The 21,658-nt window shown below is 31.0% G+C and overlaps 1 protein-coding gene across 1 annotated transcript in view; it reads right to left on the bottom strand.

Annotated features, from left to right (window-relative positions):
• Positions 1-21,658, bottom strand: part of LOC136796833 (serine-rich adhesin for platelets-like) — a gene marked incomplete at its 3' end in the record, with an annotated part of 104,028 nt that overhangs the window by 70,358 nt on the left and 12,012 nt on the right. The window contains 1 exon segment of the mRNA XM_067051662.1: positions 10,416-10,489. Within this exon segment, the coding sequence (XP_066907763.1) occupies positions 10,416-10,483 (68 nt within the window).

Genomic DNA, 21,658 nt, shown 5'->3' with positions numbered 1-21,658 from the left:
AAAAAAAAAAAAAAAAATAATAAAATATTTTATTTTATTTTTTAAGAAGCCTTCTTTCCAAAACTTTCTTTATTATTCTATGCTGATAGTTTTCTCTTATATTTTATTATTTCAGCATATATTAGTTATATATATGTATAAGATGGATTGACAGAATCAACTATGATACGAGAGAGCTGCATGCAGCAAACTGGAAAGCAGTAGCCCAAGACAGGCAGGCGTGGAGAAGGCTGGTTCTGGCGGGCAAAGATCTACTAGGTCTTTAAAGTAAAAAAAAAAAAATTATAAGACTAAAATTTGTGGGATAGTTCGGAAGATGGGATGAATAAACCCGGAAATGGCAGCAAAGTAAAGAAATAGAATAATATTTGCTCAATAATCATAATTTAAATGGTTTATTTATTTAGTTGAAAGTGAAAAAGTAAAATAATAAACCTTTATGAAGAAAATTAACAGTAATAATTGTAATAACTAAAGCGACAGGATCTAATTATTGGAGCTACAAATTTCTGTACAAAACGACTTATATTTTTGCCTCAAAGCAGATGACTTTCATTGTGGCTTTCCCAAAATTGAGTTACTAGTCCAGTAAAATTTGAAGTTAAACTAGAAGTAATTGTAAACTATTTTTTTTCAGGGTAGAGTAATTTAAATCTATTTGCAAAAGACGATCAGAAAAAGATCACCACTCCATGGGAGTACGGACTAATATACTAGATTTTTCATAACGGCCCCCGTATATTTTTACGTTTATAACCAGTAACCCCTAATGTATTACAAATTGCTTGAATATGTAGTTTAATGAAATTTAAAGAAATTAAATTGCGCAAATTTCAGTATGTAACAAGATGGTTATGGAGGTATATTCTCATTTTGAAAGGAAACGTAATGTTACCGGAATACAGTGTCCAGTGTCAGGTGTAGTGCAGAGCATTTTTCTTTATACCTATAAACCAATGAAAATAATTCACTTTTCTATTAATTTTATTATATCTAGAACTAAAAAGTTTCCGGTAATTGTTATTTTGTTTCAGTACACCCCCGTCAAAATTTGATTTTTGGGAGAAAACAGTGTTCTTTTTTTAACAGCTAATGCGCATTTTCTGTTTAAAAAATAATTCAAATTTTTATCTAGACTCTACAACTGGAACAAAAAAAAATGTCCATGAAAAGTTGCTCAACCATTTATTTATGGTTTGTGTATATGGTAGTGATTTTGTGTGGATAATTTTAATATAAGAAGATATTTATGATTTTAAATAAAAAAAATAGGTTTTTAACTTATAATTGATAAATGACCTGGCCGTCCTTGAGGATGGCTAAAATGGCCGAAACGTTGGACTGGTGAAATAAAAAGTGTTGAAACAATTTTTGATTTATTTAATAAACAAATATTATTTTCAAACAGGTTGATTGTTAATAAATTATCTCATATTTGGTTAATTATAGATATATCAATATTTGCTTATAAATATTATCACTCGATTTTGGCTTTTTATTGCATGAATTGAAACTGAGTCATATCTTGAAAATCTTTCGATATCTCAGGATCTATTTGACAGAGATGCCTATTAACGCTTATTCTGAAGCTGAAGTTATCTAAATACACCATAAAGTAGTTTTTAATCTTCGTAAATATAGCAAAGTTCATGGTATTTGCCAAAGTGAATTCACATAGTGGTACATTCACATATTGTTAGAAAAACTGTATTTAGGAAAATATTGAACATAAAGAGTTCTATTAGGGCTCGATTTTAAGCTCGTTAAATATCTCTCTATATAAAAGACAGCTGTCAAATCTTGTCCTCGATAGACTTATTACTGGAGCGATTTACGTGGGTTTTTTTGTTAAATGTTTCGTTTTGGCATGGGATGGTTTAAAGATAATGAAATCCCCGAAGTCTGGAAGAAAAAATATTTTCATGAAAATTAAGAGTTTAATATTATAAAATGAATTAGTGGACTTTCACTGCTAAAAAGTATTTTACCACTCTTTGGTTCAGTTGTTTGGATATAGTAATATTATTGAAGCACAGTGAGAGTTTTTGTTTCAAAACTATATATGCCACTAAATCTTAATGTTACTTATTATTATTATCTTTACTCCAAAGTATGGTGTAGATTGGTTGAGTAATGTTGACGCTATTAATATTTTTAAAAAAATAATTATGATGGCTACTTTATAGCATGTATTGGTTCAATTTATGTTACCAAAACATAATAATAAAGTATTTCAAGATGTTTAATTTTAACTAAAAAATATAATAAACTTTAAGAAACTATTAATTTTATTTATTAAATATAATCCTCAAATTTACAGCGTATACCGACGATACCAACCGATATGCCATTTATTTCAACCTTTCTTTCATGAGATACTAAAAACGAATGTCATCAAATATATTGGATCACTTTATGTCAACAAATCATAATAATAAAGTATACCGATATGTTTAACTAAATACATACATTTATAACCATCAATCGTGTTTATTAAATCTATATACATCCTGAAATGTAGCAATAGCGAAGTATTGCCGAGTCAGCTAGTAAACCAGTTAATTATGATTATTTTCCAAAAATTGTAGTTTTTATGATATGTGCCTAAATAAGTATTTTTTATTTCACAAAATGACTTTTTTCTCGCTTTAGGAGAAAGCAATATTGGATATGTAAATACTGTCTCTCAGGAATTATTGAAAATAAAGGACTCTAGTAGGACTCAAATTGAAGCTAGTTAAATGCACTATTAATTATTCTATAATGATATTTTGGCTGCTTGCAATAATTTGAGTTAATGGTAATTAACCAAAAAATATATGGCGGATAGTTGGACAAAACTTCGTTATATAAGCAACGCATCCCTAGGAAGTGAACAATTTTAACATCGTATTTTTGAATCATTTTTACGAAATAGTCTGTTGATAGATTTGACAACCTTGGTCCAATTGTATTGCAGAATCTTTATGCTGTCTACTGTAGCTTAATGAATCTCAACAAAAAATAACACTATTACTAAGTAAATAAATAAAAACGAAGTGAATAGACATTTCGCCAAGATGGCGAAGAGGACTATCCTATGCGAGGGTTGTTCCTCCCACCTCAGCCAATCAGATGCCGATAATTTATCCTGAGGCACTGACCCTCCCCAACCCACGCCGACCTTTCTCTCGTCTTCCGTCCTCTGGTACGGGTTATAGTTTTTTTCTTCTTATACAACTTCCTCTCTGACTGGAAGGCCTTGTACCACTAATGCCCTTTAATCGAATGATCCAAATGTGCAGAAATAAGTTTTTTAAAGCATAATGGAAGAAACGCTGCACCTGGATGGTAACAGAACATGGTATAGATCATAAATTGATCACTGAAAGAATGATTTTTCACAGTTAAAGAACTGAGCGTTTTTAATAACTGTTATTTTTTTTTAACTTAAAGGTATTACGGTTTAACTGGTAATTAATGAAAAATTGTTGTGCTAGATTGGCCTTCATATTCGTTACATAGATAAAAATTTGCCTCCTAACTTGCGTTAAGGATGATCATCCGGGAAACGGCAATTTTCCTAAACTAGCTAGGAAACCGAGATTTGCAAAAAAATAAATCTAAAAATTCGAAAGTGTTGGAAAAAGATTATATAACATTGCTTTTTAAGTAGAAAATATTCTTAATCTATAAAATTGATACTTTGTAACACAATGAGTTGAGACCTATCTTATCTGTATGCTTCTAAACTTTAAGAATTATAGCTGTTAATTTACCATCAATTATATTAAATACAAGTATGTAATACTTCCACGGGACAAACCGAAATAGACCCATGACATGGACAAAGTTTGAAAACTCATAATTAGAATTTAAAACGTTTAATAAATAAAATGTTACAACATTGTTCAGTCTAAGGAATGTCATGAAATGGAAATAATAGGAAAAGTTACTTTAAAGTTTGAATAACCAAAATCTTGTAACACTTACACGTATAGACGTTCATAAAATGTTCTTTCTGTGCGACGTTCTTCCCTACAACTCTGGTTGTAAACTGAGAATTTGATAAGTATGAAAGGTTGTTCTAAAACAGGAGGACAGTAAGAACAAAATGACTTTATAAAATTCACCGTTTTTTGGAGTTCATGCTGTGAAAGTGAGCGTTTTTTTATTCACTCAGGAGACTGATTTATTTCTTGTATATAAAATTCATACAGCTCATATCGATACAGATTTCTTTTGTAGTAACCTTTTACTATTACTCGTAGCTTATTAAGTGGATCAGAGACCTTTTCTAACGTTTCATATATTCTGAAGCCAATAATTGGTTTCGGCATATGACAGCTGTACTGGATACTCTCCCGGAATCGACTTTTTTCAAGTTTACGAAAAAGAACTATCTCTTAAATTATTCAAATGAACGGAAATGTTAGTCGATCGTAATACCTGAACATGTTTAAAATTTTTTTTAAAAAACTCAGTTTAAGTTCTCGAAATACAGGAAACTGACTCACCAAAATTGCCTTTATTTTTTATCACCCTCAGTAAAAAATATAATAAGACCGTTTTAAGGAAATTTATTTTATCAAAATAATAATTTTTTTTATAAAATTGTTAAATATGAAAGCATTGCAAACAGCTCATTTTGGCAGGTTGAAATAGACACAAATACATCATATTTATACATTTTTTTTTCAGAAGTCATTAATCTATATTAAGAGGGAAGAAGAAGGTAAAATATGAGTTTCCAATTCCAAAGCCGCGAAGGTCACATTGCAGTTTTCCAGGTACCATTAGATTAGTCCGTCAATTTTCATAAAATTCCGGGAACAGAAGAGAGGTTGGTATGCAAATTACAAGCATTGTTTCGTTGAAACAAAGGTTTAATCATTTTAATTGTTTAAAACACACAATTTAATCATCATCACCTTTAGGAATGAATTTAAAAATAAACAAGCATGTTGGATATAGAAATGTTAAATTTGAAATAGAACCATTTATCGTCGCCAGTTTGTTTATACCTGACAGAAAGAAAAAAGTACAAAATAAAAAAAAAAAAAAAAAAATTAAGTGTATTTATACCTGGGTATATCAATATAAGTATATTGATATCAAGGACGTGGCAAAAAAGGCAGAAGGGATATTTCTGGACTCCACCATCATCATATGCACGGTAGCTGAGAATAATGATGTCCCGGAGAGCATGCATATATTGCATATTATGTATCTTCATTATTTTATATATATCTATGCAATTTTATATTTATTATTTTTTCTTTTAGCTTGATATTTTTACTTATTCTATTTTAATTTTTATATGCAAGTTTTTTTTTAATATTATATATTGCAAATAGGGACGACCATATTGAGTATTATGTATATTTATATATTTTTTCTATTATATTTAAAATATCTATATATATTCTTTTATTCTTTCACTTAAATTTATTTGTATGAGTGATGGAAGAAAAAAGAGAGATAATTTTGTGGAATTGAAACATTAGAAAAATTAAACATACTTAAATAACGATAAAAAGATGGGAAAAATGTGGAAGGGAAGAAGTAATAGTAAACTTCATAATAAGAATAAAAAAAAGATTAAATAAATAATTCAATGTAAGCCCTATTGTTGATCAAAATGAATTTTTATTAGAATCCTTATTCGTATTCCTAAGCTATATTGCTTGCAGAACAGTTGACTATTAATCTTTGGCTTACATTAGTATTCTAGATATAGATATGAAAGGCATGACAAACATTGTATAGCTCTTGAAGTCTAATAAGATCTCTAATTATATGGTCTGGTCTTAGTTGGTCAGCAGTTGTTGATATTAGGTTGTTCATATCATTTATACTAACTGGAAACACCGTGAACAAATCTGTGAAAATTTTTTTTTTTAATTATTTATTTAATGTAATTTACAACTGTACAAAATTATACAATAGGTAAATATGTAGTATGTATGTGAAAATGTATCCTTCAAAACGGTTGTTTTATCAATTAAAATTAAATTGATTCAAATTTATAGCAATACGGAAGATCACAAATTAGGTAAATACAAAGCTTTGTGGATTTATGAGTTTCCGATCATATTCCAGGTTCAACCAGAAATTCTGTATTTTCGTATATAATTTACGAATTTGCTGATAAAGTTGACAATCATATTTAGGAGCTAATATTTATACCTTTTGTTATGAAATTTCAAAGAAAAATTTAACTTTCATGTTAAAAGTAGTGGTAAAAGTACAGTGTAATGTTTGATAAAATGAAAAAAACAAAACAACAAACACGAATAAGAAAGGATAAGACTGAAATTCAAGAAAGAAAAATAAATAGTCTAATTTTGTTCTTTTTCGTTAATTTGTGAAACAGAGACAATCACATCTCAAGAAACCTGTCCATGTTCGTCGATGGTGAAGTCACCTTCATGCTTCGTTCTAAAATTCGAAAACTCATATCGAGAATTTCAATTGTTCTTTGCGATTTGATAGAAATTACATCTTTAGGCTAATAGCGGAGAATCGTATGTAAATTTTAAACTAAAAAAGAACTGAACGGAAACAATCAGGAAGCATAAAGAAATGGAATAGAACAAAAGAAAGCTAACATACACCACTTTTCGTATACTGAAAACTCCTGATAATAACAAGACTATTTATTTGACGATCATCTGATAAAAACAAAAAATACAATGAAATAAGCTATTGAGGTAGGCTATAAACAATGAATTTTGCAAACAAATTGTTTTTTTTTTTTAATTACACGGAACAAAAGAGAAGAAAAAAACTGTATCTAGGTAAACATCTGACAGTTTGAGTTGAACCCACCGAAAATGATACGAATTTTATGGATATAAAGAACAATATTTACAAATAAAAGATTAGCTGGAAAAAACATGAAATAAGATAGGGACAAACTTGGTGAGTCGCCTTGTATACTGCCCCGTGGCGATTTTGATTGAGGCAACACGAGTCTACCGTCGGGCTACTCTACTGCCATTTTTTTATCTGGGTAATAACATGAAGATATTATCGAGACCATCACTTTCAAAATAAATATTCTCGTAATTGAACTCCGAAAGAGGCACTCTGATAAGAAGATCACTAGGGATGAAAACATTGACTTCAGTGGACAAAGTGCACAACTGTTACTGATTCAATGCAAGCAAAGAGTGTATGCAACTATTCGAACGTTGACGCAGAGCAGCTAAACTGCTTGACCGAATTAACACCCGATCTCCATATTCCACCAAAGTTTGGTGCTTATTAGGGAAATGAAATTTTATTTTATTGATTGAGTCGCAAAATGGTTACAGGTATCTCTATTGTTTATCTTGAAAACTGTGTCAATATAACCTAGCAAACACTCCAGTGAGTTTGTGGATATTTATTCTATAACCAATAATATTGGATTTATTAGAATTGTATCCGTAGTAGCTTCATTGACATCTGTTTTCATTTCAGGGAGCAAATCTAAATCCCATGTCCCATATTAAGGCGGAGACCAACATGAAATTATCTTTCAAATAAAACAAAAATTTTAGATTCAAAAGTTGTAAATTGTTTAGTAAAAACATTTTAGATGACGTCAAGGCCCGTGAAGGCCGATCAGCAGGATTTGACGAAGTTCATTCATGATGTCAGGGGGCAATGAAAGAATATTCATTTATAGCAATTAATCGATTAGCTACAAACGTTTTAAGTTTATGCGGAGGCATGTTATCCCAGAAACATCTGTGTGACAGTTTGATTTGGGAGATGGAAATTGGGAATTGATTATCTGAAATGGTTTTGATGAGGTTGGCTACATGACGAATAGTTCCAATCGTGGTGCTAAAAGCTTTTTGAATAGAGCCTTTGCTTTTCGCAAATTCACAGATGAAATAGGATTTTTATAAGAAACTGAAAGATACACAGCAGTAGTGAATGCTCTCTCTGAAGCATCGTAAAACTCTATTACCTAAGACTGGGGTGAAGTGATGATGCACCACATTTTTGTAAAGACGATATAAACTCGTAGACCATCGGTCTAGTGTAGCATCAAAGCAAGGTTGATCCAAACAATGGTTCCAGATATATCTAGATATATAATAATCCATACAATGGTTGATCCAGCTATACTTGCTGTACGACTAGCTTTATGGCTACTATAATGGGATCTAAAAAACTGACTGGATACAAATTTTGGGCACTATAGGGCAAGAAATTCGATTGGGGACACTGAAAAGGGACATCTTAAATCCAAATGAGTCAATCTTGGGAACGAATTGCGTGTTTCTTACTTCATTGACAATCGTCATGCAGTGTTTTTATGTCCAAACGTTGAAATCAAAGATATATTCGCCAATGTGCCTTTAGCTTTATAGAAGTATTTTGTGCTTCAAACTAATGTTCAGTGTTGAGATGTCTGACCGCTTTTACAAAGCTTCACCACTTTCTTAGTGGATTGATCGACAGAATATTGCATTTCACTGAAATTTCCATATCCCAAGTAACCGAATCGTTTAATGGTGAAAGTATAAACTGTACAACTACAATCCATTAAGGTTTTTGGATTCAGTATTTGGTAAATACTATTGATTGATTTATTGATATCTATCTTCTCCACCTATTTAGTTTTTTATTTTAAAATCTGTTTATGTTTTTTAATTTTTAATTTTTGATTTTACTCCTTTTCTTTTTACTATGTATATAATTTTTGTATAGTTCAAAAATTTATGCCCAAATCAAAAGTCACTAAATTATTGTTAAACAGGTATTATGTCAATTTAGAGCATGGGATGTGTAAAGTGTATTAATACAAGAGTCTTCCACACATTTACTTCTGAAGGAAAATTTAAAACATTTGAACATAGCCCATGCTAAGACGGCAGAAGTAGTATCGGGATGTTCTTAAAAATCTTTTTAGTTTATTTTTATGATTGAACTTCAAGAATTATTTATTTTATTTTTTTTTTTTAAGGATTCAAAATGATTTGAAATATTTTTTTCGTACAGAACAATATGTTGCGGTCGGTAGAGATCTACTGAAAATTCATGTTCGACCAAGACGTATACTTTCTACGAAAATGGACAACTACCATAATCGTACTTGAAATGAAAACAATAATCATGCCTTCTAAAATGGTAACTTATAAGATACAGCTGTTTTTCTAGAAGAGTAACCTATGATTTACATGCCATTTGCGTCCAAGATAAAACGCCTCATCAAATTCAAACAGTATCCTTTTAACACGGTGAGGTTAATTTGCCCAATATTTTATATCGGCTCAAGAATAATACATACCAAAATTTATATCATTATTACAGTGTATTGTAATAATAATGGACAGAAGGCATGCGAGTAACTGTTCTTTCAACTTCCTACACCGTCTTGCTAAAGGTTCAGAGACGCCTACTGGAGAAACAGTCACTCATTCTGCTCTCATAAAGCCTTTCAAATTATACAGTACAGTTACATAGAACAGGAGTCATTTTCGGCCATGCAATCATCGAACTGAAAGACTGTACTTACATAGTTATGCAAGTCATATACTAATATTTAAAATATATGTTTTGTATAGGGATTTTGATATGGGCATGTGTGGAAGGATATTTGGAATGTGCGATGTCTTCCATCTATCCAGAATCTAGCTTTATTAGAAGTTTAATGATAAACAAATTGTTTTGTCATCTGCGGCCTGTTACATTGATTTAGATTTTTTTAAATAATTTATTTACTACTATTTCCAACTGTATAACAATATATTCAACCAGTAAATTTGGTATTAATTATAAAATGACATAATTCATGCATGTAGAGAATCTACCTATTGATAGAATCACAATCACATTATGTAATCAAATGACATTCTTAGAGAAGAAGATCTCGAAGTCATCTTATTTTCAGACGCCTAGGAGGAGGATCAGGTAATGTAGGAGAACCTAGGTTGGAAAAAAGTGGGTTTGGGTGGTTGGGAGCTTTACCATGGAAGGATTGGTATCTGCTTCTAGCCAAATCGGAGTGAATGACCTCTCGTCTTTTTTATAGAATTTTTTATTCTAATATGTTTTTAGTGGTTATATTCTACGAACAACTGATGGAAGTAGTTCAAATTATTTCAACCTTCTCTTCTACTTTATTTCACTTTTTATTTACTAAATAAAACAGACAGATACCATCATGTTGTAAAGTATTGACTTTACCTTTTTAATTTATACTCCAAGGAAGTTCAGCTTTAAATTTCAGATCTTCTAATTCCTGAGAATATAAAAAATATAAAATACAAAGTAACCCAATTCTATATTTAAATACTTGGGATAAAAAAAAATGTTAACACTATAGTATGGCCTAATATCTTGCATTCTCCAGTAAGAATTCAGCTGATAATTAAATCCATAACGAATATTTACAATTAACTTAATTACTGCAATGATCAATAAAGTGGACTTACATTTTAGTACGTGCCTGAAGCCATTTTCTCCACGGACGATCCGCAGTGGTTTCCTGGAGATAATCCATGAATTCCTAAACGGTAATTCGCATATAATTAACATAATACGACTATATGCACTCAACATCAATGAAATTAGTAGCCATTGTGAATAGCTTATCTGCAGACATCATGGAACACAAAGGTTGGCTATGATGTCACACTTGTGTACAAATAGCACAAAGTATTTTGCTTTTCAATTGTTTAACAAAAGAAGGTATCATTGCATTCACATCTGAATATGTGATTTAGTAAGCCGTATCATATCTTTATTTTCTGAACTCTCTATTCTAAATACTTATACAAGTCAGATTTAACTTAAAAATCATTAAATTAAGATGGAATATTATATAATACATACTTTACTGGGAATTATATATTTTTCTGGTCTTATTGGTAAATGTTTGAATTTTGAATAAATATTTGATAATTATATCTAATTAGTGTAGTAATTATTTATAAAATGGGAATACCAAAATTATCAAAATACTTGTATATTGTATAATGTGTTCGATAAAACATATTGAAATTGAAATTTTAAATTTTTACAATCATCACAGATTTCATTGACGTTCTCTAGTTTTAAGAAATAAAATAAAATAAATTTTATTGTATACTCTGTCTGATAAAGCATATTTATATTAAAAAATAAAATAAAATAAATACAAAAATTTCAAAATGAATGATACTTAGAGAGTGACTTTTTAAAATAAAAATTAAGGAAAAGACCGTTTCCAGTGCATGGAAACAATTTTAATCGTCATTTCGTCTATTATTTAATCCTTTCACCTAAAGTTGAACGTGTTGACTTTCGTTCAACTCTTACATTTTTTTTTTTTAGATTGTATTATTTAGTTTCACATTAAAAATTGAATTCTTGGAAAAGTAAGAAAATTGATTCCAAATTTCGTTTGGTTTGGTATAGACGTGAACATAGTCATCGTATAGAAAGTCTTCATTAACTGATATCTCAACCGTAAATTAACGGTGATTACAAAATAAACCTGGTTAATTTTTCCTTTAAGGGGAACTAAATATACTCTTATTCGAAATAATGACTAAATCATTGGGTAACTATATACATTAAGTTGGGACTATATAGACCCATAATTTATATTTGGACCTGCCAACGGTACGCCATTTCAGGCATCATCAAATTAATGGGGTCTAGAAATAGTACATTTCTCTTTAATAGCCGAAGGCCTCCATATAAGATCAAGTTGTTCACAATACATTCCATATGTTCAGTCCTCTAAAGACAATTGTAGTTTTTACATTTCTATCTATAGTGGGAATTGATAGGATGCTAGCCAGGTGAACTCTCCTAAAATCTAGTTCATTAAATTACGGCATAGAATGCCATCTCATGCACCCTTCATGATAAAAAATGAGGATGGGAATCAAGCAGGGCTTGTAGTGATCTCAAAAGTCTCATCGTCTCTTTTTTTTTAACCTCATTCCTGACATACGGGGGAAGGGAAGAGGTTATCCTATTGGAGACCGGCCTTTTCTAACAAGAGTACGAGGGTCGAGTTTTTACTCTGTGGAACGCCATGAATAATAGTCAACCCAATGTCGGAATCGAACCGACGCCACTGCAGACATGAGGTTGCTAGAGTGACGCCTCTATTCCTTCACCTCCAACAGCCTTTGGGTCATCGCTACTAAACTTCAACAGACAAAATTAATTTATTCATTGCATAAATGCATTCAGAGTCATTGGAGTAAAGTTAAATGGAATCTATGTTTGTGCCTAATAACAAGCACCTGAACACCCAGATCCTTTACTAGAACGATGACTCAGCTTGCAAAGACAATGATAGGGAGGGAGGGAAGCGGGTATAGGACGACAACCTGACAACGAAGTCGCCGACTGCTCACTGACTAGCCTTGTCCCGCTTATTGAAGCTCGTTAGCGAACTGCTGCACTTATATGGTCCTTTACGGCTTTGTGTTCATGAGCAACTCCTGCTTAGCGAATATCTGACCTTAATCCTTAAATTTAGGCGCTTCGTTTGAGTAAGATAAAATAATTTAAATTATAGGTCGAGACTTATTTAGAATGATTCAATTGTTTGAACATATTTCTAATGAATGTTCCTCCTAAAAAATTTAATATGATCATAAAAAAATAAAAGGCGAAAAAATCTAGTAATTTATCTGTAATATCGACTATTGTATTAGTATAAGAACCGGGAAGAAAAAAAAGCAGTTATCTCACCCCAATTTTTTATTACTTCAATAAAAACTATGTATTCTATTCAAAATTTATTAGTCTGCCAAGTACACATAAGGGGATTAAAAAATGGTGGCTATTCCAAAACCTTAACAAACATTGATTTTTCATTCGGAGCTCTATATCTTAAAAACTACCGATAACACTAGAAAATCTAATAAAACATTATTTATAGAAGAGTAAATTTGCTAAAACATTATTAAAAGAGCGGAATTACTATTTAGCGGAATTTACGTCCAATAGTTCTCGAGATATAGCTTTTTAAAAAGCAAAATTTCTTAAAAATCTACTGAACGATTAGTAGTTAGTTAATTTATTTGTAGAAATCTATATCTCAGGAACTATGTGACGTGCAGATGACTATTAGCACTCAAATTAAAGCTAGTTTAATGGACTATAAAAAAGTTTATAACCTTTACTTTCGTAGGAATAGTAGTTTTCATGATATTTGCTAAAATAATGTGATTTATAGTTGTTCGGACAATAAATTTGATTTATGAAAAACTTTATTTCAGAAACCGTTAGACGTACTGATGTCTGCCAGCGCTCAAATTAAAGCTAGCTAAATTTATGACAAAATAGCTAATTATGTTTATCTTTGTAAGAGTAGTAGTTTTTATGTTGGACAAAATAAACTCACAAAATGTTAGTTTCTAGTTCTTCGTATAAAATGTTGGATTTTTGAAAAAATATATCTCTAGATCTATAAGACGCACATGTGTCTGGCAAGACTCAAAATAAAGAAAATTTAATTTAGTTAGAGCTATAAAAAAGATAGATAGGGGTATAAAGTAGCTTATGACACTTATCTTCGGAGGCTACTACCCCTCCGTTTTTATGATATTCACATATGAATATAAATTTGGCAAATGGACATTTGTCCGAACAACTATAAATCAATTTATTTTAGCAAAGTTCATGTAAACTATTACTTCTACAAAGATAAACATCATAAACTACTTTATAGCTCATTAAACTAGCTTTAATTTGAGTGCTAATAGACATCTGTACGTCAAACGGTTTGAGATATAAGTTTTTCCAAATAAATTCACTAACTAATGATCTTTTAGTAAGACACGCACAACATTTTTATGAAATGTTGCTTTTTAAAAAGCTGTTGAAGGTAGGTTATGTTTGGAGTTGCAAATGAAAATAGTAGTAGAGAAGTGGTTAATAAAAGTTTTAAATTTGGAAAGGAATTTTATAGAAGAATTTGTAAATGGGACAAAGGCAATTAGCCGGCATTTAAAGAATTTTAAAGGAAAAAATGAAAGCAAAATAAGGAATCCTTGAAAATGACCTAAGGGGTCGAAACGTCGGAAGTTTAAAAAGAATAAAGTAGAGAGAAAAAGGATCAAAATTGTTTTAAAGAAACTAAACCACTCTCAAACAAGTATATTAATAAAAAATAAGTTTAATCATAAACTACTTTATAGCTCATTAAACTAGCTTTAATTTGAGTGCTAATAGACATCTGTACGTCAAACGGTTTGAGATATAAGTTTTTCCAAATAAATTTACTAACTACTGATCTTTTAGTAAGACCCACACAACATTTTTATGAAATGCTGCTTTTTAAAAAGCTATATCTCGAAAACTATTTAACGTAAATAACTCTATTAGGACTCATATTTTAGCAAATTTAGTCTTCTTCCAATGACGTTCTCTTAGGTTTTCTTGTGTTGTTCCTACTTTTTAAGATATAGAGCTCCGAATGTAAAATTAGTGTTTTTTATCGCTGTGAAACAGCTGCCATTTTTTACTCCCCCTACCTATACTTGGCAGACTCATCAATTTTCACTATTAATTATACATAGTTTTCATTAAAGTAATCAACAATTGGGGTGAGATAACTGCCTTTTTGCCTCTTCGGCTCTTGTACTGTATGTTTCTACATTCAGTAATCATTGGAATATGACTAGTAATAATTAGTTTTATATCAACTGATTTGCATTTAGAAAATTAATAAATATAACAAGGAGCAATTCTTCAAATTGAACATATAAATTTCTGAACTTGTAAGCCTTAGTAGAAGTTCTGATATTGGTTCCAGATGGAATCACTGAGCGACAGGTTTACCGAAAAAACTAAAGGCGAAGAAACTGGCCGTTCGACAAAGGCGGAATCCTGGACAAGGTCAGACGCTTCCTGAATCTCCTTAGTTCTGCTTTCGTTGGCAGTTCCAAGTAGGAACTGACACACTAGCATCCTTCCTTATTTCTATATCACGGTTTATCTTTATTCAAAATAACTAAAATTGATAAATTAAAAGAAAAAAATTAATCATTTTTCTGTGTAGATGATTGACCAAGTGAATTTGAAGGAGACGGTCATGGCTTCGGTCCTAAAGAACAAGTAGTTTTCAACTCGTAATCAACCAACAATGTAGGTCTTTTTCACGCCTGTGGTCGAAGAATGAACGAAGGCATTTTTGAAATTCTAATAATTTCTTCAAGAAATTAATCATTGATCTATATAAACTAGTCTGTTGTTAAGCACTACAAAAAAATGAAGCTAGGAATTATTATTTAAAAAATTTAAATCCTATGGAACAGGCCTTCGTAACTATAGGATAGGTACTCGAGTAGTAGACCCTTAAGATTAAACATATAAAAAATAAGGCTTTAGAACAACTTAAGGGTTGGAAGTGTAGGACTCCAACGGGAGTCTTGGGCTGACGTAAGAAAAGAAAAAAAAAAACTTAAGGGTTCGCTTGTATTTTCTTTGAGATCTTTGTGTAATCAAAGTAGTCTGTGATTGGTTACAACAGCCATTAATAGAAAATTTTCACTTGGATGCATTACCCAGCTAATTTTGTTAACAGGTATGTTTTTAATGTTTTATGACCCTTTTTCAAAAAAGTCCGTATACTTTTTGTTTTATTTTAAATCATCTATTTGGTACTTTTTAATAGATGTTGGAACTATTCTTTTGCCTTTAGAAGTATTAATTATAAGTTTTGATACCTATAACTTTTACAGAACCATACGTTAGAATGCTTGAGTTTAAAAAAGAATAATATATATTTAATCGGCTAAAAAATTTTTTAAGTAAACTAGCTTTAAGAGATGTTTATCAACCTTAAACAAGCATTAAAAATAACTGTGAGTACATTAATATCACTATACTTAAAATCTTAAACTTTTTAAGGTGCCAACTACTGGTGCATTTACCCTTATTAAAATTAATGTTTTAGACCATAAAATTGATGGTATAATACTGCTTCCAAAAATCTGAAGACAATCAGTGAGATGTCATAGGGCGCCCTTCACTAAATTAGGTGTACGTGGTAGTGTAGCGAATACGGGTCAATAAGCTAGTTGTTATGCTGATATAACTACCATATTTAGCCGTGTCCCCTTTCCTAATAGGAGCGATGTGTAAGTGGCTATAATGAATTCTTCTCATTCGTGATAATTCTTATTTTGGTAGATAGGTAGCTATGATTTTATTATATCATAATTTTAATTAAGATTATGTCAAAGTTGCTATGAGGCGTCGATTTGCAAAAGAACCACAATTAATTTTTTTTCAGGAAATATTTCCATAATTCAATTGCTTGATTTTTTTTAGAAACAATCATTATTAGACGAGTAGATTTAACTACATCAGAAATATTATTTATTTTGTTAAATATTATTACGGTAGTCCAAATAGAAAATTAAAAAAAAAATTACGTAATTATGAAAAAATTTGAATGAAATTCAATAATCTAGAAAACAATTCATGGCAACAAAAATATGTTATGTTTTAATTAATAAAGATTAATACTAAACTATTAAATTAAAAAAAATAAATATATTTACTACAATATATCTTGAAAAAATTCATTTTATAAAAATTATTATTTCTTCTTTATATTTTTATATTATTTATGATAAATAGTAACACTAAAATCACTAGTATATTATTTTAAAAAAAAATCACTAGTATATTATTTTAAAAAAAAATCACTAGTATATTATGATCTAAATCATAATGATTATAATAAAATGATAAACTTTCATTTTGTTTGATTTATTTTTATATTTAGTTGGAGAATCAATTTTTAAAAAATTATTTTTTGATATTTTTTTAATTTGAAATATATTATAGTAATATACTGTCGCTTAGTTAGGAACACTCCAGGAAAGATAATACTTTGAAAATTCATAGCGTGAAAATCTACTGAGTAGTGCTTAAATTATTTATACTTGTATACTATTCGTAGGGATAAGTTTCTTCCTTATAGGAAAGTGATGGTGGATTTCGAAAATGGCGACAAAAGTTGCACACTTTGTTTTAGAGATATACTATAAATATATCATTACAGTGGAGACATTTTATAAGGATAACTAAGATTTGACCGAGTGACATGAAGGTGAGGTAGATGGCACTGAAGTACATTTTCGGTAAACTAATCCTCCAACAATTACTGCAATTTCCTCCTGCATAACATTATTAAGGGCTTAGGAACAAGTGACATGAACCGGTATCGGCCATGGTACAGAAATAAACTGTCTCTTAGCAACATCAATTATTTGGAAGGAAATTATTCAAATTATGGGAGGTATCTGATCAGTTTTGAAATAGTTGAAGGACGGCCTCTGACTCAGAGGCAACGTTGCGTAAGGTTTGTCCCCTAGAAACCCTTCCACCATCTGATCTGTCTTTAGTAATAGGGCGTAGTGGCCATAACATAGAACTCACATTTATATTCACATTTCAACTTGAAATTATTGAAATATTAGTTAATTAGACAAGGCTTTAATTTACCTCACGGATAGTAATTTATGTATTAAATATTTCTTCTTATATTGAATAATGGATGATCACCTTATATAAATAAATACTCTGTGATCTCCATAAAATAATTAAAATTTCGCAAATAACTTTTCAAAACGGTTGACTATCCAGTCCACAGATTCCTGGTTAATTAGCATTTGTTTCGCAGCTGATTTTAATAGTCTGTCGCTGATTTTATCTCGAATCATTAATTCCAGCAATAGTTAATTAATCATTACTGATTTTATCTTAATTCAACGCAACAGTTCGGACCTCTCGTGTTATGTCAACTCTAACTAACTATGATTTCCTAAAATATTTTTAGGAATTAGTAGCCAACCGATTCAAATGAATAATTATGATGGAATAAATTATTTAACGGAAAAGCTGTTGTGGTTTACTCGGAGCCTATAGCAAAACTATACTATCCAGTACAACTGACATGGAGAATGCACAGCGAAACGTTTTTCAAATTTAAGTAGATATTTATTAATTAGGAACACTTTTAATAGCAATATAGAGAAAATGCCAATGTTTACAACTTACGGTTGTCTATTTTGGATTTAACTCCTATGTTGTATTTTTGCTTGATGAAGAATCTGAGGTATTTATTTATGAAACTTTATAAAAATTTATCAAAAATTGAGTGGGTGAAGAATAAAAATGAATTGTTAGGAATTTGAGTTTTTTCTTGATCTAATCGTGATCAAATCTTATTTTCAGTGAGTAGTGGTTAGTTAAAGCATTTTTTAGTAGTTGTCTATGACAATTTATCGGTAGAATTTAGGTTTTCTTTAAAATTATGTAAATTTTGTATATTTTAATACCTATTTTTAGTCTGTTAGTCAAATTATTGTGATTAGTTTTGTCTGATGGTTAACTGGTTCTATGTCAACTAGCTCTTGCCTGGTGTTTTTCAATTTATAGAGTTTAAATTTGACGAGGTAAGTTGTTATTCTGAGTATTTCTGATGTTCATCTGTGTGGTATTGTTCGTAGCATGTGGGGTAAAACCGGGCTATGATCTGAAGAAGGTTATTTAAGGATTGAATTGTAGATTGGAAAGACGTTATTTGGGTTGTAATGAATATATCTAGGATATAGGAACGATTTTGTAAGGGATGTAGGCCAAAAAGTTGGATTCATAGGAGAAAGGATATAGGTATTGAGAGTTGAGAGACTCGGGAATGAATTTTCCCACGAGTTTGGAAGTTCGGCATACCCGACCCATCTGTAATCTCCCCAAACAATGAAGTGTGGACCAAACTGCTTGCCAAAAATAAGGAGTTGAGATGGTTATAGGAAAGGGAATTACCGGGGAGGGGGAAGGGTCAGTATACAGCTGAAAGTGTTAAACAGGCGAGAGGATTAACTGACAGCCTGTTTATAAGAGGTCAGACAGAGTGGAGAAAATAAGGGAATGAGGAAAGGATTTATGAATAAGGATATAAGAACCTGCATTGGATGTGTTGTCTGGGCGATCTGTTCTATATGTGATGTAGTCACTTATGTAGAAGTAATAATGCGTTGTGAAATGTATTTCAGTCATCAGAGCTTTATAAATCAAATGTTCATAGAGGACTATTTCAAGTTCATCTCGGTGATTAAGCAGCTCATTAGCATTGAATATAGAATGGGAATTCTGTAATAAGTCTGGTTAGGAGGGAGGTGAGAGGCCTAATGGTATCTTGGAGATGACGAAAGAAGGAGGAAAGGATATCTCAGGTATTGTAGCTAGTATGAGAGTAAAATTGGATTTGAAGTTGCCGGTCTAGGTAGGTATTGAACTCTCCTTTGGGATCGCTGGATTAGTTTTACGTTTAAGGTAAGTTCGAATAAATGACAGACCAAAGAGGAAGATTATGATAGGGCAGGAATTTTAATATTGATCTGAGGAGAAATTTTAACCCTTAGTGATACATTATTGGAGATGTAGGCTGTAGATATGAGAATAATAATGTGTGGTTTGAGAGAGAGGATCAGAGGTCTAAGGCTGAGAGTATGAAGTCTGAGGTACTTCATACTGTCAGCCTTCTACCTCTGGTCCTCTCTCTCAAACCTCACATTATCATACTGATACTTTCAGAGTATGATTTACCTCAGACTTCATACTCTCAGCCTTAGACCTCTGATCCTCTCTCGAACTTGAAGATGGAAGGTTTGAGGCGCTATACTGATGTTTATATAATGTTTGGAGTTAAGAGATCTTTAGTGCATATTGTTGACAAGAAATTGTGGTTCGAGGTCTCCTCTCCTTGAAGAGCCAGTTAGTTTATCTTAACTACTTTGATTATGAAATTTAAGGGCACAATTCACATTTGTTTGGCGTTGCATATTTTTGTAAATGATGCAGTGTTTATAATTTGGTGGAGGGCTTTCTTCATCCCATCAAACTCATCTTGCTGGGTTATCTTGAGTTGTGAAAAGTATGACACACCTGATGATGAAAATAGCCTTTGATGTGGTTAAGATTGTGACAATTAGCGCTTTGAACAATATCTGCTCTATGTTTAGGCTCCTCAAATTCTATACATGACTACACTAGACTTGTTATTTTAAATATATCGGAGTTATTGGAAGAGAGTTTAAAAAAAAACCAAAAATAGAGAAAGACGATTCTTTTTTAAGGGATATATCACATCGGAAATATGTCTCATGTTGTGACCCAGTTCTTCTTAACATTTCTCAATTGCTATAATTTCGGTCATATATAGATCCCCTCAAGACTCAGTACGGTTTGTCTTCTTTCTAATAGTAACAATGAAAGTAGTTTTTTTTTCTGTTAAGTGATTAGCGAGCTTCTTATATGTGTCTTTATTTCTGGTTGTAATTTTTGTGCCTACAATACTGTAAAACACTTGAAGTTAGTTAGATCAATTAGTATTGAGATTTCTTGACCAACTAAAGATTGTCATGAAGTCCTGTATATTGTTGACAAATATTAGGGGTGCTATAGGTTCTGTACTATTTATAATTCTAATTATTACATTCAATGGTTTGCTAATCAAATTTCAATGGCATTTTTTGAGAATGTGAGGGCTGGTTGGTATCTATCTGTTCCTTTCTCTGTTTTATCAGATTCCGTCCATTACTTTTGCTTACGCATGCGTAAACGTATTTTCCTCAGAAAACCTATATTTCTAATACGAATCGAAAATATATCATCTTATTTGGCTCGAATTGTGAGGAAAGTTAGGATTAGTGTAAGATGGGCCGAATATCAATTTCATCAGGATCAATCCACTATTTTTGCTTTTATGCATGCATGAACTCATTTTCCTCCTCACACCTATATTAAAACACGACTGGTCCATATTTTGAGGGAAGTTGGGGATTATTATTGACATAGTTTGGTATAAATTTTAGCAAATTCCATTTACTGATTTCACTTATGTATGCCCAAATTGATTGCACTTGATAACCTATATTTTGTAAACGGCTCGTCCGATATAGCTCAAATGTATTTGTATTGGTCTCTATTATAATAATTGAGTCGTTTATTTTAGAAAGGTCATATGTCCAGAATTATTGGTGCATATTTGTTTTTCGCAAAATCAATTCTTTGAAGGTAAAACAATTTGAATTTTAAGATTTTTTTGTATATATCTAATACGTTTCCATTTCCTGGAATTTTATTGTATTCAAACTGCAGTATTGAGATTTTTTTTTCTGGATTTCTCAAAATTTTTTTCTGGAACTTTGGTCCTTTCTTATAATAAACGTTATTGGTTTACACATTAGATTATTACAACACTTCTTTCTGGATACTTTTTATATTTTAGAATAAGAACTGATTGTCTCTGTTTAAACAGAATTGTATTGTATGTTTTATTCCTTATTTTCCAACTTCTTGATTTATTTATATAGTTTTAAATTTTATCATGAATGTAAGTAATAAAATCATTAATAAATGTATTAACTGAATCCTATTTTTACGACATCGATATCCAATCAGTCATGATCTCGACGAAGAACTAAGTTGAATCCGTTACGGCATTGGCCCTGGCTGCCAAAAAAAGTCCGTCATTGAATTTGTACTCGAAGTCTGTCCATCGAAGACGACTTTCTGATTCATTGAGTGTGACTGATTGCTTTTGTTACTGTTTTCAGCATCTGGAGACGTTGAAGCATCCCCATTCAATCGCTTCCTGCAGCGAGAATAATTCCTTCTGGTCATTTTTGGGGTATAGATAATCTTTATTATT

Source organism: Halyomorpha halys, unplaced genomic scaffold (assembly GCF_000696795.3).
Source record: "Halyomorpha halys isolate HHAL.00 unplaced genomic scaffold, Hhal_1.1 Scaffold94.1, whole genome shotgun sequence".
Classification (NCBI taxonomy): Eukaryota; Metazoa; Arthropoda; class Insecta; order Hemiptera; family Pentatomidae; genus Halyomorpha; species Halyomorpha halys.
This window is presented reverse-complemented; position numbering and strand designations above follow the sequence as displayed.